This window comes from Vigna umbellata, chromosome 3 (assembly GCF_029865625.1).
Source record: "Vigna umbellata cultivar VRB3 chromosome 3, Vumbellata_1.0, whole genome shotgun sequence".
Classification (NCBI taxonomy): Eukaryota; Viridiplantae; Streptophyta; class Magnoliopsida; order Fabales; family Fabaceae; genus Vigna; species Vigna umbellata.
Window position 1 is genome coordinate 20,749,999 of NC_142167.1, and position 18,064 is coordinate 20,768,062.

At 32.1% G+C, this 18,064-nt stretch overlaps 2 protein-coding genes across 3 annotated transcripts; one reads left to right on the forward strand and one right to left on the reverse strand.

Moving 5' to 3' along the window:
* Positions 1 to 1,402: 1,402 nt before the first annotated feature.
* On the forward strand, positions 1,403 to 9,154 carry NTMC2T5.2 (Calcium-dependent lipid-binding (CaLB domain) family protein). Its single transcript, XM_047301160.2, has 9 exons — positions 1,403 to 2,435; positions 3,324 to 3,565; positions 4,413 to 4,431; positions 4,885 to 5,087; positions 6,208 to 6,317; positions 6,403 to 6,501; positions 7,739 to 8,186; positions 8,299 to 8,388; positions 8,915 to 9,154. Exons 1-8 carry the CDS (start codon positions 1,585 to 1,587, stop codon positions 8,385 to 8,387), a joined length of 2,061 nt encoding a protein of 686 aa, XP_047157116.1. The 5' UTR covers positions 1,403 to 1,584; the 3' UTR covers position 8,388; positions 8,915 to 9,154.
* A 1,110-nt stretch (positions 9,155 to 10,264) lies between these two features.
* Positions 10,265 to 16,099, reverse strand: HGO (homogentisate 1,2-dioxygenase). Of its 2 annotated transcripts, none has more exons than XM_047301161.2 (9): positions 15,852 to 16,096; positions 15,089 to 15,319; positions 13,692 to 13,771; positions 13,219 to 13,386; positions 12,940 to 13,115; positions 12,767 to 12,836; positions 12,508 to 12,662; positions 12,333 to 12,416; positions 10,265 to 10,605 (listed from the first exon to the last, which is right to left on the reverse strand). In XM_047301161.2, exons 1-9 carry the CDS (start codon positions 16,037 to 16,039, stop codon positions 10,405 to 10,407), a joined length of 1,353 nt encoding a protein of 450 aa, XP_047157117.2. In that variant the 5' UTR covers positions 16,040 to 16,096; the 3' UTR covers positions 10,265 to 10,404. The 2 variants fall into 2 exon arrangements, with proteins under 2 accessions (XP_047157117.2, XP_087966328.1); XM_088110202.1 differs by having other exon boundaries at positions 10,467 to 10,605; positions 12,281 to 12,416; positions 15,852 to 16,099.
* Between the last annotated feature and the right edge of the window lie 1,965 nt (positions 16,100 to 18,064).

The following is an 18,064-nucleotide window of genomic DNA, read 5'->3' on the forward strand; positions in this document are numbered from 1 at the left end:
AAAATTATACAAACTCACTTTTCAACTTTTAGAATTCGTTTCAAATAATTAGTTTTGATTAAAAAAACAACAACGTTATCTACAAACAAAGGAATGAGGTAAGTGACAACGTTAGTAAATATCATGATTGACTGCGGAATAAATATGGCATCAGCCTTACAAAATTTAAATTATGACAGAATTTTTACCACTTTTTATTTTATTTTAATGAATTATTTAATTCTTATTGTTTCATATTTAATTTTTGAATAAATTTTCGTGTAAACGAGTTTCTAAAGAATTGAATCCTTAAAAAGTAAGCTGACAATCATTCTAATACTTATTCTCTCCGTTTTTTATGTATCATTTGAGGATTTTTTTTATGAAAAAACAATTTTTATTTTAATATTAATAAGATTTCATATTGTTTTCATTTTTAATCTATATATATATATATATATGTATATATATATATCTATATCAATAAAAAATATGCGAAGTGTGAAGGTATTAATAACAAAAAATAGTTAATATTATCTTAGAATTTGAAAAATAAGTATTACATTCAAAAGCGTCACTTAAGAAAGAAATAAAACAGATATAAACTTTGAACAAATCTCTGCAGGGTCAATGGCATACATAATAAAATGGAAGCCAATCACGTTTTCCACATTTATAATTTATTAATCATAAAGAAAATAAAAGGAAAAGTCCGATGAAAAAAAAAAAAACTATCTCAAATCAAATGAAAAGAAAAGACTTCTCCAACTCATGCGCGTCCGCCCAAGTTCTTCCGACCACCGACCCATGTGGCTTAACTACAATAATTACTGAAATTAAGATTATAATTACTAAATATACTTTATTTTTAATGTAATAAAAATACGTTAAATTATATATAAAAGAAATGTTTATATATTATTAAAAATTTAAAAGTAATTTTTGTGGCTGATGTCCTTAAGCACAAATTAGTGAAATGTTTAATATTGTTAAGAATGTTATGGTTTCTTTTATTCAATTTATGTTAATAATAAAGAATGATGAGGTGGAAGAATAAATATCAAATATAAATGAGACAACAAAATGATCATAATTAAAAATCGATGGTTTATGTTAAAAAATGTGTAGATAAAGAAAATAAAACTATTTAACTTTTTATTTTCATTCATAAAAATGAAACTTATATTAGGTATATAATAACTCATTATATATCTTACAAAAATCTAAAAATTAAAAAAAAAATTAAGACACTTTTTAATGAGTTTCTGAAACAGAATTTTAATATTTGAAAAAGGTGGTAATTGTTTTTTAAAAAAAAGAAAAATAGGAGGAATAGTGGAGTGTAGAGTCCCCTCCACCGAGTTATTGATAATCCACGTGTCCCCGTTTTGAGGCCATAAATCTAGCTTCCAATTTCCACCATCATAAACACAAACATACTGTTTCTTTTTCGTTTCTCTTTCTCCTAATTTGATTTTTTTCATTGCATTACGCAATTACTTACAGAAGATGGGAGTCCATGATCCCAAGCTTTCGAGGTTACATTGATTCAACAGCTTCAAATTTCTATTCATTGATGTTTTTGATCGACCATGCTCCTTATCGATGATTCTACAACACGCTTCTTCCATTTCACACTTCTCTTCACTCTCTCCTTCTCTCTGTCCTTGTAACGCAGCATTTCCGTTCTCCAGAAGAACCAGAAAGCGGTTATTCGTAAATTTCGGTTCTCGCAAATTCCGCAGAAAACGCACCATTCGCCTCTGCGCCCTTCCTTCCGACGCTTCCAACCCGAACTGGAATTCAGAATTCGCAAATTCCGCGCGGAGAACCGCCGCAACGTTCGTTCTCAAACGAATTTCCAATGAACTCGACGAAGACAACAACATCAGCAACGATGTTGATGAAACCGAGCTGCACGATTTAGCTTCGCCGTCCTCGTCGTCGCCGTCGGCGGCGGTTCAATTAGGTTCAAACTTCACCGGTTTCCGCGAGGATCCTATTGTGGATAAGCTGAGGACGCAGCTAGGGGTTATTCACCCGATTCCGTCGCCTCCGATTAACCGCAACGTGGTTGGCTTGTTTGTGTTCTTCTTCTTCGTCGGCGTGGTGTTCGATAAACTGTGGACTTCGCGGCGGCGGAGCAAGAGCGGCGGCGAGGATGGGCTGCGCGGCGTGTGGCCGCAGGTGCCGACGAGCTTTTCGCTGTTCCTGGAGAAGGATTTGCAGAGGAAGGAGTCCGTGGAGTGGGTGAACATGGTGCTGGGGAAGCTGTGGAAGGTGTATAGAGGTGGAATTGAGAACTGGATTATAGGGTTGCTTCAGCCTGTGATTGACAATTTGAAGAAGCCTGATTACGTTGAGAGGGTTGAGATTAAGCAGTTCTCGTTAGGAGATGAACCCTTGTCTGTTAGGAATGTTGAGCGCAGGACTTCTCGCAGGGTCAACGACTTGCAGTAAGTTTGATTGGGTTATCATGTGTGTGTGGTGTATGTGTTTGCTTTATTATGCTTGTGTTTAAATAATTTCTTCGTGAGCTCTTGTAGAGAAGAAATTGAGAAGCTAAAACGAATTATTCTTCTTTTCTGAATTAAAATGAACTTATATACCTCACATTTTAGAGAAGTTTGATGAAAAGGATTTTATAAAAGCTAAGTGAATAAGTTGATTTCAACTTCCAGAAAAAAAGTAATTCAAATTCTGTTGGAGTATTTCAACTATTTTTTGAGAAGGAACTGTTTTGTATCTTGTACTGTTGATGTGCTTTTGGAAGTGTTATAATATAAGTGTATCCAAACATGCATATGCTGTTCATTCGGAAGGAAGTTGCTAAGTTTTCAATTTCAACGCTGCTTATCTGGTCTTGGTAAGCGGAAAGCTAAAATTATGTGGCTGGGATCCTCCCGGGTCGTCAATTGGTTATTGAACAGTGATCGAGGAAGAGAGAGAACATGATAGATGACCAGGATATTCGTGGGAGAGAATAGGAGGATCCAGTTTCCTTGACGAGTGAGCATAAGTTTGAATTTCTTGGTAGGTGGTCTAATGCAAGTGAAAAATAGTAACTGCTCACAAATATTATGCTTATAGAGCAAATTAGTCATAAAATTTTGAACCACGGTGTCTTGGAAGTAATAGCTCAATTTTAAGGTTTAACTGAATTTGAATTGCTGTTTTGTTAATGTTTCTGGGCATAGCTTGTGTAGTATGGATCAGTTTGACCTTTGGAGCATTTTTGTTTATTCTAACTCTTGATTTATCTTCTCAGGAACCAAAGCTATAATTGTGTTTTTGGTTGTTATATACCATTATGAAATTAAATAATTTATCTTTGTTTCATCTAGGTACCAGATAGGGCTTAGGTATACAGGTGGTGCTCGCATGCTGTTGATGCTTTCTCTGAAATTTGGCATTATTCCAATTGTCGTACCTGTTGGTGTTCGAGATTTTGACATCGATGGCGAACTTTGGGTAAAATTAAGACTAATACCAACGGAACCATGGGTGGGAGCTGTTTCATGGGCTTTTGTTTCACTTCCCAAGATCAAGTTTGAACTATCTCCATTCCGTCTGTTCAATTTAATGGGTATGCCATACTTTTTTAGATATCAGAAATTATACTCCTCTAAATTATACCCCTGATTTACTATTAATGATTCTTGGGTGGGGAACAGATAGAAAGAAACTCTGGTGTTATTTAGAATTGTTTAAGAACCAAATTAAAATAAATCAAATTGTAAAAACTGAACTAAATAATAAAGGGGTAAAAATTTTCCTACTTCCAATATCTGTTAAAAGAGTAGTTTGCTTCAATTCAATTCAAAACGAAGTTTGGTTCAAATTTGATGGTATAGTTTGCTGCACCATAAACCATTTAGTTTGGGCTAACATATTTTCAGTTGACTTTAGGCAAACTCTTTCATCTTGGTCTAGTTCTCCTCAGTTGAGTTCAATTCAACTTTTTTGAACACCTTTCTTGAACCCTTTCAACACCAACTTACTGTGTCAACAACCAATTCTACCTCAAACATAAGTTTTTGGATGAAAGCTTTTCAATATCTAACACCTGCCCCCTGCCCCTCTTCATTACACAAGAGCCTATCTTGTCCTGAATTTCTGATTTTTTTCAGAAGTAGGGGGGCCAAAATAGAGGTATGGATCACTAGGTCATAGAAGCTTTTACAACGTGTGAAGATCCAACTCTGTTATCTTAAACTAATAGGTGAATGCTTGTGAATGACTTAATATCTAATTCCTAATTGTCATTTAATTTTAATAATAAATAAAGTTCAGTTTAGTTCATTACTTTTGGTAGGTTAAAGGTAACATAGACTCTCTTTGCTTGGCAAATATATATGTATATTTTAATTGCCTGAAATATTGATGCTGACATCTCTGTTATTTTTCTCTTCTGCATCATTGGGCATGGTCAGCAATTCCAGTTCTCTCGATGTAAGTTTCATTTATCTTCTTTATGTTATTAGTTCATTGCATTTTATGCTTATGAAGAAGCTATGTGTGTGTGCACTTGTTTGAATGCATTTTGAAACCGGTACTATTTATAGAGATTAGACATGTATCTGATTTTGATGTTACTAATTTTGGAAAGGCACAGCACTTTCGAAGCTTTAATTACTTCAGTTAAAATATTTACTTTAGTTATTGTAAATAATTACTTGTTGTTATGTCGTGCTTTCCTTTGTTTCTCTTTAACAATAGTTGTTCTCATAAAAATTTATGTCAATGACAATAATTCTTTAAAACATCAAATGTTTCCTTAATTTAAACTTTTCCAACCTCTCTTTTCATGTTCATGGATTTGTTATCCTGGGGTTGTGAGAATTGGGTTTTTTTGGTGCCATCCTGTAACTAATTATGAGGAATTATTCTGGTTTTCTCTTGTAGGTTTTTGACTAAACTTCTCACTGAAGATTTACCCAAACTATTTGTACGCCCAAAGAAAATAGTTTTAGATTTCCAAAAAGGAAAAGCTGTGGGTCCAGTTGCTAATGATGTTAAATCTGGAGAAATGCAAGGAAATAAAGATTCTGTGGGTGAACTATCTGTTACTCTGGTGGATGCTCGAAAACTTTCTTATATTTTCTATGGTAAAACTCTATTGTGTTGCATTTGTTTTTTAAATGATTTTTTACTTATTATTTTTCAGACTTGATTGGTGTGTTCTTTGATCTTTAATCGATTTTTATTTAGCAGTCTATCTTTTTCTTTTTTATGTTTGTTCTGTGGGCATATTTTTGTTTTGTCCTCTTTTAGTCATGGGTCCATGTTTGATGTGAGTTTCAATTAACCTATGTTGCTCACATAATCCTTGGATGCATTAATCCTGAGTTTAAGTTGGGTAAATACTAAACATGACGAATGTGATCTATAGATGAGGTAAAAGAAAAGGAAAAGGAGAAAGCCTAACTAAGCTTTCTGATAGTTTCTGGCAAAAAAAACTAGTGTTAAAGTAATTTGTTATGTCCTGGAAAATACAAAAAAAAAATTATTGTAGTAAATGATGAAGTGGGATGTTATGTCAATTGTCGATTAAATATATACATTTCTAAATGAAACAATAAAAGTTAGGTTTTCCTGGAACTTTTACTTTTAATACCTTGTAAAGGAAATGTAGACACTGAGCACAATATTATTTTTCTTTTGCAATGAGTAGGTTTTTAACATAACTTCAATATTGCTGAGTTTTGGCTTTTATTTTTATTCGTGTTTGGTAATTGTATTACTTGAAGAGTTGAGAGAAGATGAAAAGTCTTATATTTGACTTAGAAAACCTGATACAACTTACTACTGTATTTATAGGATATAATAGTTCTGAAAAGTAAAAGGGCGGGAAGCCCTTAACACAACCCTAACATAAATATTAATAATAATAAAGACATTATACTTCAACAGTATTATTTGTATATACTTATATATATTTAAGTGTGTAGGTTTAGCTCATATATCGAGCCATTGTGATTTGTGAATATTTAGTAGTTGTACTCTCTGTCTTATTTGTTATCTGTCTTGTTTTCAAACATTTTATACTGATAATGATTATAGTTAATTGACCATGTAAATAGAATTTGGCTTTGTGTACTTCATTTTGACCTATATGTATTTTCTTTTCCAAACCTGTTTTAGTTTCAACAGAAAGTTTAGTTATGAATGGTGTTGAATATGTATGCTATATTACCTATCACAATTTTTATTCTACTGATTTTCCAGGCAAGACAGATCCATATGTTGTTCTTGGCCTTGGTGATCAAGTTATACGCAGCAAAAAGAACAGTCAAACTACCGTAATTGGACCCCCAGGAATGCCAATTTGGAATCAGGTGTCTTTTTTTTTTTATTTTCCAATTCATCTTGATTATGCCATTTCTATTTTTCTTTTATTTACCATGTGTTCTCGCTCAACAGGATTTTCATATGCTCGTTTCCAACCCTAGAAAACAGAAGTTATTCATTCAAGTAAAGGACGCTCTAGGATTTGCAGATTTGACTATTGGTACAGGAGAGGTTTGTATTAAGCATAACAACATTTGTATTTTAGTGATGATTACCTTTTCTCTATTTAATAGGTTTATTCTTCTTTCACAGTTTTAAACATACAGTTAGCTTGAGCTTTTCCTTTTGGGATTTTTCTGCTTAACTTTTTGTCAACCTTTCATTTTATACTGCTTCTTGCTAGCTTTCTTATATCAAGGACATGTCTTTTCATGGTCACTGTTTTAAATATTTTCTTACTGTATGGCATATTTCATGTCTTTTGTCAAAGTCATTATTATTGTATTTGAAGTCCTTGTCTTGAATAATGAACTGAATGACGTGCTTGTTCTCCCTCTTTTCCCTCTTATTATTGACCTTGATTTATTTCTTATTGATTGACTTTCCCGATTTTCATTAATACAGTAGGATACTACTTCTTCTATACTACAATAATTGTCATGTATAAGAGAAAATAAGTCCCAAAGTAAATATCATTTTAGATTCTCGGTGTAATAGTATGTAGTCTTACAAATTTATACCCTTAATAATATTAATGATAGACAACTGTAACTGAAAGTGAATTAGCGATCAAAAGGTTAATTTTGTATTTGCAACCCGTTCTCATTTATTCACTAGTTTTTCTTGGTTTGTCTCACAAAACCTAGGATGACAATTATTACATAACAGAGGGAGTAGCTTTGATTAGGGATGACAAATAAACTCATCCCTACGGGTATGGTATGGTCCGAACCGTTCCCAATTTTGATGGAGAATCTCCGCATTGGCCGGATACCGGAATAAGTATTTGTAATATCTTTTTTTTATAAATTGGGGATAGGATGAATATATATATATATATATATATATATATATATATATATATATATATATATATATATATATATATATATATCTCCCCTCAAGTCTTGAAATGATGATTATTGTAGGTCTCTTCTTATGGCCACTATTCACAACACAGAAAAATATAGTACTATTATATTTTTTCTGAAGGGGCTTGTGCATGTGTCTATATATATATAGGGAAGCTATTGCAAAATAAATTTTATCTTGTCAGTCCCTTGCATCGAAGTTTGATATTTGTTTATAAAATTTAATTTAGTGTTTTAAAGGTAGTCTATTTGAAAATTAATTTTTGTTTTCACTTTTGTTATTTAAGATTGTAACAAAATTTCATGTCATACTGATTTTGTCTTGAAAGGGGCACTAAAACATGGGTTTACGTTTTTTATTAATTGGAAATATTCAGGTTGATTTGGGATCTCTTAAAGACACTGTACCAACAGACAAAATTGTTGTTTTACAAGGAGGTTGGGGATTTTTAGGAAAGCGCTCTTGTGGCGAGATATTACTTCGGCTAACATATAAAGCATATGTGGAGGATGAAGAAGATGATAAAACGGAGATGGGTTCCATTTATACTGATGTTTCTGATGACGAGTTGTCTGATTCGGAAGCAAATGTCACTGACGAGAGGGAGGAAAGAAATTCTTTGTACGAAACAGATAAAGAGTCATTTATGGATGTTTTGGCAGCATTAATTGTGAGCGAAGAATTTCAGGGGATAGTAGCATCTGAAACAGGGTTTGGCAAAGTTTTGGACAATGGCTCAAATGCTGCGTCTAAAGTGTCAAAGTCTCCGGTTCCCAATGCTGAACCAACTCCTTCTAGTTCTGATTATTCTGAAGGCTCTGGAGGTATCATTATCTTGTGATCTTTAATTGAACCTTCTATACCTGTTATCTGCTGCTTTATCAGATTTAAAAACGTTGTGTTCATGCTGATGACCATTGCAACTTCCAATTGCAGGGTCAGCCTTACTTTGGCTTGCTGTGATTACTAGCATATCACTACTAATTTCTCTCAATGTTGGGGGATCCAATCTCTTCAATCCTTAAGGTGGTGTTCTTCTTGAAAATAATCCTTTTTCAGCTGAAGTTATTCCTACATCGTTTTTCATTGCTTCCTAACTGTCTTTTTTTATTACCAAACATTCACTATTTATCCTTTATACTAGTGATAGCTTTTTATTTCTTGTGTTATATTCGACTGTGTTATCATTTCTGGTTATCCGTTCTGACGCTTGACATCTTGGAGTACTTGTTAATGTCAAAGTTTTCCTCAGTAGGAAGCACATTTTGTTAACTCATGATTTTGCAAGTCGTCCTTAAAATATCTTTTTTTTTTGCGAAATAAAACAGTTTGTTCTAAAAAGCTTCTACATCCTGTAAATACTATCAATATTTGTATGTACAGAGGATAATGGATAATATGATTGCTTGGTGGAAATACTGTCAGTTGGTGTTGCAATGTTGTCAACTAATATAGATGTCAAACTGCTTGCATCTTATGATCATACTTCTTATTCTGTTGGTTTGCCCTCAGAGATGCTAATTCCATTTTGTTTATTATTTTTTTTTGTCAGGTTGGGCAGTAGATATAATTAGATTGTTCTTCTTTTATCCTTTGCTATAGTGATTGTATATTCATTAGTGCTTCTGACGGAGGAAAGCATCTACCAGGCGGCGCATATTTTTGGCTTCGTTTTGTGAGAGCCACAGATTTTATTTCTGCTTAAATCTCTATTATTAATTGTCCATATACAAGCATTTTGTTTTATACCCGGCAATAATAAAATAGAATAACAGCTTTCTCATTTTTATCAGAGACTTCATCTTTTTAGGATAAACCAAGACCAACAAAAAGTCTCTTTTTGTTAATTATTGCTTTTTGGTATGTCAGAGTTTAAATTGCTTGATAGAATCATAACAGTAATTTGAATCTAACAATTTGTGTTACCCTAATCAGTCATTTATGAGTGTGCATGTTAGCTTTCTTCCATTATTGTGGCAGAATAATTTGTATTTGTTAAGAAAGTTAGTTAATTTAATTAATAATATTGAATCTTTTAAATAGTTAATGTATGGAAAAATAAATATTCTTATGATGTTTTAATTTTTAAAGTTATATTATTCGGCTGTTCAATCTTTACATGAGAGTAAAAGAAATAATTTATAATATCTATTATTAAACTCTTTAAGTATTCAATCTTCATTAGAGAAAATAACTAACTTTCTCATCATGATTCATCAGAAACTTTTTTTTAACATTTCTTTTATGTATAATTAAACTAAAATCCCATGAAATTGTTCATATCATATAGGTCTAAAATAACTTCATAACATGTATTCATATTTACAGGTCTTGGATAGTATCTCTTTACCCTCCTAACAAGGTTTTATTGGAATTTCACAGGAACTTTCTACCAAATAATTTCTAACAAAAATCGCATTTTCTGCATAAATTATCAGAAAATTATCTCAAGTTCTTTCAAGAAGCAAACCAATTAAAGTGTTCCTCAAACTTCAAAATGAATGAATGATTCATTTTATGCTGGTAAATGAGAATATTAAAACTGATTAGAATTTATTTCTGTTAGCCATGGTTTTTTAATAAATTAAGTAAATTATTAACATGTAAATAGATATTAAAAAAATCTCATTATGTTTTTACGTGTGAATTCCTTTATTTAACTCGGCGGGACATATTTTAATTAAAATTTAATTAAAATATTGTACTTGTTCTTCTAATGCAAGTTGTCAACATTTAACCACTATCTATTTTTTTTATCAGCAAACCATTATAGGGGATAATGTTACGTCTTTTCCAATATATAAATATTTTATTAATAAAATTTGCATACAAAGTGTTATAGTATTTCTCTTTTATTATAATAAAATCAATTATTTTATTAATAAAATTTGCATACAAAGTCTTATTTATACCAACCAACTGATTATAGATTAGTAAGTCCTTTTAGAATTTGTTGTACACGTATTATTTCTCATATTTCATAATTACATCTATTTTTTATGCACAACAAGATCAATTTATTGGAGATACAGTTGTAGCCATTTACGGTTGGTTTTCAGGACATGTCTCTGTTACTGTAAAATGAGATTTGAGGCCAATCCAACACTGGTAGTAATCTTGATCCAAGAAGGGTGATTCTAGGGCCCATTGACTGATCCGGGGTATCAAACTCGATTCAAACATAAAAGCCATTGTTTCTGTGATCTTGGAGGGTCCTATATCATTACCTCGAACAATGGTAGCCTGTAAATTAAATCACAACACATAGGTTACTACAAGATTGAATCCACCAATCTATAAACTTTTGCATCTTTAATAAATGCCAAATAATGATATCATTTTCCACTTTATTTGACACGGCATTTTCCACGTCACTTTGGTAAGAACTTTCGTTTCTAATGTAAAAATATGATGCTATAAAAGAAGCCTGTGTTTGTAAAGGATGGAATGTGGGTTCAACCATTCATTAAAGTAAATAAAATTTTCAAAATAAATAAATTAAAGTGAAGATTTAGGCTTTGTTCACTTAAATGGATTTGGGAGAGAGTGATTGAATGGATTTGAGAGGATTTGAAGGTAAATTTTTTGTTGTTTATTTGAGTAGATTTGGAAGTAAGTGGGAGTGAATTTAGAAGTAAAGTTTGTGAGAATTAACGTAGGATTTGATTGATGTGACATATTAAAAAAATTTACTTCCAAATCCACTCTCACTTACCTCAAAATCCTCTCACTTACTTCAAAATCCACTCAAATAAACAACAAAAAAATTTACCTTCAAATTCATTCAATCACTCTCCTCCAAATTCATCTCCTCCAAATTCATCTCCTCCAAATTCATTTAAGTAAACAAAGTGTTAGAGAAATTGAAGGCGACTAACACATGCACTAGAAGGGAGGAGAGTGTCCTCAAGTCTGGATAAAACTATCTTTGATCAACTACAATACTTTTGGTTGGTCTATTAAATCTCAAAATCTTACAAATTGTTTAGAATTTTCTTAAAATTTAAAATAATAAAAATGAATAAGTAAATAAGTGAAGAAATGGTGTTTTGTTGAAAAATCGTGATGTCTAGACACATCTCTCTCGGAGGACAACACATGGAGGATTAATTTATGAGAACTTAAGAGAAGACTCACTTCCTAATTCTCTTGTCTCTCTCAATAAAATTGTTTATGAAATTGCAAATAAAGAGTCTACTTATGGGTTGTGGTTGGAGCTAAAGAGGTTCTTCATGACCTAGTAAGTTGTTTTGAACTTTGTATGACGAAGAATTTGTATTTGAAGAATTTATTTTTGGATCAGCAAAGTATGTTGAGAAGGTCTCAGACCATTAAGGTATGTGTGGTGCCAAGTCAGTTGCTACTCCATTGACATCACCTATGCATCTATCTGTAACCAGCACTAGTCTTCCAGAATTTGAGAAGGAATAAATGAGTTTTGTTTAATATGCTAGAGTAGTGGGGAGTTTGATGTATCCAATTGTGTGCACTAAGTCAACCTTAACCAAACAGTTAGTCTACTGAGTACTTGATGCCCCAAATAACCAGCGAATGGCAAGTGCTTTTCTTTGTGCGGATCCTATTTCAACTGGAACTTGATGAGTTAATCCGCCTACGCGTCTTGCTTTTACTGCTATATCGGGAGTTACTCCACATATTGCTTGACGTAAAACAGATAGTGGATTTGTTTCTGTCTTTTGTTGAATCTTTTTCATAGTTCTATAGAGAATTTGATAAGCCAATAATTTTTTTCCGTGTTTCAGAACACGGTTAACCAACATGTTAACTAATTGATTACAATAAATTGGATCAGATTTTGCGGTTTTTTCTTCTGCAGTACCTCGCCATGACATCATGAGTGTGAAAGGAAGAATTCGTTTTTTTAAAACTTTTAGAAGTATGTACTAAGCCAACTTACCCATTAGAAAAGAGCTTTACTTTTTGTGCATGATTGTTTGGAAAAACCATACCTCATATGACTTGGTATCAGGACCATGGGGAGTCATACAGTTATGGAGACTTGCACCACCAGGAAGAAATCCATCAGCCTTGGCCTGAACAAACAAACGTATAAAGCTACATATTATTACCATTTACTTCTTCCATTAAATAGTGATTAAAAAGTCAAATTTTGATATAATATACCTCATAGCCACCGTGAATGAGACCCATAAATTCACTCATGCAGTTGCGATGATAATATGGAGGCCGGAAAGTGTGCTCAGCAACCAGCCATCTGGGTGGAAAAATGACAAAATCAAGTAATGCCACTCCAGGTTTTTCAGTTGGTGCTGTCAACACTGCACATGGAAACACAAGTTGTCAAAAAATTAAAAAGAAAAAACTATTTCCATGAAAAAAACAGACAATGGCCATGGAAATTTTTACTTTTAAAGATGCATACCAGTATTGATTGATGGATCACTATGATCAAACAGAACCGTATTATAAGGGCAGAATTTGCTTAAATCATACTGCAAGCAAAAACAATATTTGCCAAATTAATAAGATGCTTAATTTTTTTCACAGATATTATAACCGTAGCAAAATGAAAATAATATCATTTTAATCACCAACCTTATATGGAAAATAATTACCATGCCAAGCAACAACATTGAAGGGAGAGAAATCTTGAACTGCAGAAAACAGTTCACCCCCAAACTTCTGCACTATAGTGTACCCAGGATAGGATTTATTTTCAAACCATGCAGTAGGAACAAGGAAATCCCTTGGCGCGGCAAGACCATTAGCACCTTAAATGTCAACAAAACTCACTTTTAATTCTATACAACTTGAAAATTTTCAGCAAATAAATATCATAGTTTAAATTTCTTAAGAGCAAAAGACGAAAGATACCTATCGGTCCCAGATCAGGAAGTTGAAAATGAGTACCAAATATTTCAGCAACATAACCCCGCGATGGACTATCAAGCAGATTCACAGAAAAACGAAAACCTTGAGGTAGTATAGCAATTTCACCCGGGGAAACTTTTAACCTTCCACATTCAGTAGTGATTAAGAGTCCTACAATGTCAGAAGCCAATATGAAAAACTAAATAAAATGTATGGAAAGGTATACTTCTGAAATAGGGAACAAACATCGTAAAAACTTTATTAACCACAATGCCAGAGCAGAATTTAATGCAAAGGAAGAATTAACAAAAATGCCGACAACAGTTTGTCCTTATAATAATAATAAGATTATACACAAGAAGGAAATTATATTGGTCCTTAAAGGATTATGTGCACGCAAGTACAAAGCAATCAACCCCAAAGACCACTTTCTAAGTGAATATTGAACAATAAAGGAAATTGTTATTGTGACTTACTTCCTTGCTGGGGAACTATCAAGAAGTCACCATCGGCATTGCAAAAGGCACAATTCTCCATTGATTTGTTTGCAGCGTACCTATAAGTGATACTTTCCCCTTAATTAAAGTGGCGATATTAACTTCAAAATTTAAATTTTTCATATCAAGTCTCGAAGCTTAGCATCACTATCTATGACCTGCCCTAATTAGTATTGTGTTGCTTAGGCTACCAAAATTAAAGAAAAATAATACCCAGATGTGAATTTAAGAAAGCAGTGCATGGTGGTGACATTACTTAGGGCAGACACAAAATAGAATATATCAAATAAACAAGTTAATTTGCTACCTCAACTCATCCTTGCTCAGACCACGGTTATTGTTTCAGACTGGGACCTCATATCTCATTTCTACCTTTCAACCCGCACAAGTAGTGCAGGAGAACTAAGACTCATACAGCATAGAAGGCTTGGACTCGGCTTGTAAAGAGTTTATTGTTTAAATTTGAATTGTTTATTCAATTGAGCTTAAGTAGGAGCTTTAATTTGGCTCGTTTAAAGAATATTAAGCTGCAACTTGGCTTGTTTAGTTCAATAAAAACTTTTATCAATTTTGCTTTTATGAAATTTTTCTTAAATTATTATTTAACTTGATCGATATAGCATCTAAACTTTATGTTAATACTAATCTACTAATTAAAAATATGCATAAATACTTTCCTAGAATAAAAGTCTTGTATCAAAAAAGGAAGCTAGTGTTTTACACAAATGCAACATTATAACAGTTAATAGAACTTGAACTTTGAAACAATTGTACTAACTTCTAAAGGAAACATAAACAACAATAGCTCCCATTCTAAACTTTTATATAAAAGAAATAAGCCTGAATTCTTCTTAAAGTCAAACTTTTAAAGTTTGGACTCAACTCATTTAAATCAAGCCTACTTAAACGTCACCCCACCTTGACATCAGTCAATCACTCCAAAATTGGAAAACTCGATCCCACATAGCAGGGGCACTATATCATCTTAAATGGATTTCTCTCCAAGCAACCACACCCCACTGTGAATGAAGGATTTTAGTCAATTAGTTACATATCTTTGCCACCACCTTCATATACAACAAATGTAAAGTCCAACCAAGAGTCGGGTTCCCATCGTTGTGGGCTGCAGCTATACTCTTGGAGACCCGCTTACTGTGATAAACCACCCTACTTTTATCACATGTATTATTTCAATACCTACTTATTAAATTGTGACATCAATGTATCTTTCTTTTAGTGCTTGAGATTTAAGAAACTTAAGCTCACAAATAATGTTGTTCTGATTAGGAAACCTAACTCTCTAAAAAGTCAACAAAAAAAGAAAATGGATTGACTAGCACAAAACCCACTAGATAAAAAGGATACCAATTATTTACATGTGGATAGCATATCCGTGGCGCATGAAAGAGCTGCCAGAACCACAAACGGTGGACAACCCATCAATGAAATCCGTTGGTGAATCAGGTGCATCCATGGGCTTCCATCTAAGCTGTGTTGGGTTAGCAGAACTGTTGGAGTTGTTGAACTCACTAAAAATTCTCCTGTTACTAGGTACTCTAGGTTGAAAGGGTTGGTGGGTCACTGATGGCTTGATCCGGTAAAACCAACTACAAATAATTAAGCCAGCAAAGGCAGAAGAAGAGTTAATAACCATTTAAAAAATTATACTTATGCAACACTTTTGTACAATCTAAGAGAGAGAGGAAACAGAAAAAGACAGAATTTGATATGTAGCGAATGATGTAAGGGGAAGATCGTACACAAAAAGTGGTATTATGCTCTGCATGAAAAATACTGATTGTACAACAAAATTATTTGATATAACAAATAATGTGATAGAAACAAATAAAAACAAAAGATATCTTCTATAAAGTGTTGTTGCATATGTATCCCATCTTTTTCGTTAATACATACTTTAAAAATGAATGCATTGAGTTTTTATTGATTTAGAGCATAAAAATTTGCAGACTAACTTCAATTGTGTGCTCCAGTTTACGATTTTTATCAAAAAGATATTACTATTACTAAACTAGTATTTTCCAATGGTGATAAATTTCTATACACATGTTTTGAAGGTCACAACAAAAAAACTAAACAGAAATAAATATATATGGTAGTTATAGAAGAGCTACGATTGACCTGAAGAGGTTGCGGTTGCGAGGGGAGGTGAAGGAGGTGCCGGAGATTTGCTCGGCGTAAAGACCGAAGGGGCAGATGAGAGGGCTGTTCTGCCCCGCCGGCAAAGCTCCGGCGAGAGCCTCGGAGGAATGGTGGTTTCCGAAGCCAGAAAGGTAGCTGAAATCGTCGCCGGCGATTGGGTTGTCCATGATTTACTGAACTCACAGAAAGAAGATTGGAATGGAGAAATGAAGTTGAGTAAAGAATTGAGCTTCATTTATTTATAGAAAAAAAAGGATAAAGATGAGTTGGAAAGAGATGGAGTTGGTAGCTTTCTTTAGGTCCTTTTTCGGTAATAACATGTTTGATATAAACTTTTATAATAATTGATTTAGGGATAAATATTAATTTGTTGCTGATACAAATAAGTAAAAATTATTTATCATTCACTGAGTTCATGTTAAAATGAAAACTTATTGGTAAGTATACTACATCGTTCTAAGTAATACAGTGAATAAGTAAAAATATCGTTTCTCAATGACAATTCTTTCTTTTATAACTTAATTAGACATAAAAAATGTACAAAACAACACAAGAAATTATTTTTGATATTTTATCAAATAGAAACTTCTTTGGAATTGGGTTTCATGAATCTTATGAATATAAAACTCTCTTCAATATTTCATTACTTCATTCAAACATTCACATCAAGGCATACTAGTCTTAATCCCTTAGCAAGTAGTTCTAATTTAATATATTAAAACGATAATATATTAAGTCCGGTGTTAAGAATAGTCAAATTATCGAGTCTATCCCTAAATCTCAATCACTTAAGTGTTCTATCTTCATGTTCGGAATTACTTTTCAATAATCAAAGACATTCAAATAACATTATATTTTCATACAATGATAATAAATTCAAGAAAGACCATATGAACGAACAACGATATATTGAGCAGGAAAATTAAATCACAGTGAGTTCATTACATCCAGTCCCAACGAAAGGGAAATTTAACTACTCTTAGTCATCTAAAACGTACACATTTGAAGTGATCCCTTGCAACAGTGGTGTCTTAATGCTTGAAGTAGTATCCGAAAGTTCGTGAGATGTTTTCGTTTCTTTCTTTTGTTCGGAACTTCTACAATAATAATGTTTCTGTCTTTCTGTCATATCTTTTAAATCCACTTAACTTCATTAATTCACTCGGCGCACATGTACCTGGTGCGCTATGCGAATTTTCTTAATTGCTGCACTTTAACTGATGTTATTCACTCAGCGCACAGGTACTTGTGTACTATGCGAATTTCCTTGCGAATTTTAGTTTTCGCTTTGCGAAAATTGGCTGACAGAGTTTAAACAATACACTATTTCCTGTACAATATGTTACATAACAATCTACTATTTATTCCAACTTATTACAACTTTTCAACGAGGAACAACATGAATAATTACAAAATTGAACTCATTTATAAGTATAAAAACAAATATTTTTTTCACACTTATCATAAAACAACTTATGCTATAAATATTATCAAACTCATTTCTCAAAGCACTTCAGGCGGAATGAGAGTAGTCAAATTTTTTTATTACATAACATAAAAATTCAGTATAAATTTATAAATTCAATAAATTTATTTAATTACAATATTTTTAGTTTTTATATTTATAACTTAAACGAAAATAATAAAAATTCAGTATAATTTATAAATTCAATAAAATTATTTAATTATAATATTTTTAAATAATTTATAACTTAAACAAATTAAAAAAAACTTTAATGAGATCATAAAATACAGTACAAGTTCAGTAATAAACATATGAAATAATATTTTTAAATTATATAGAAATAAATATTTTCCTTTGACTATTAAAAATATAATTTATTTTGTATTGAAAATTATAATTCAATCACATTTACATTAATGGTGTGTTTGATAGAAATATTCATAACTTTAAATATTAAAACAATCTTTTGCTATTGATATACTCAAACAATGTGGGACTACGGTACAAATGTTAAGCATAAGATTCGTGTGGTTCAAATAATTATGGAAGTACACTTTGTTGTTTAAGTCGATGACAATATCATTTGTATCTTAAACTTTTCTGAGAATTTCCCAAATTTTGTAAGCTAATTTTTGGTAATCAGAGAGGATCAATAGGTCAAATTAGTTTAATTAAAGATAATAATTCAATTTAAAAATTATTTTAAAATTAAGTAAAGTGAACAAAA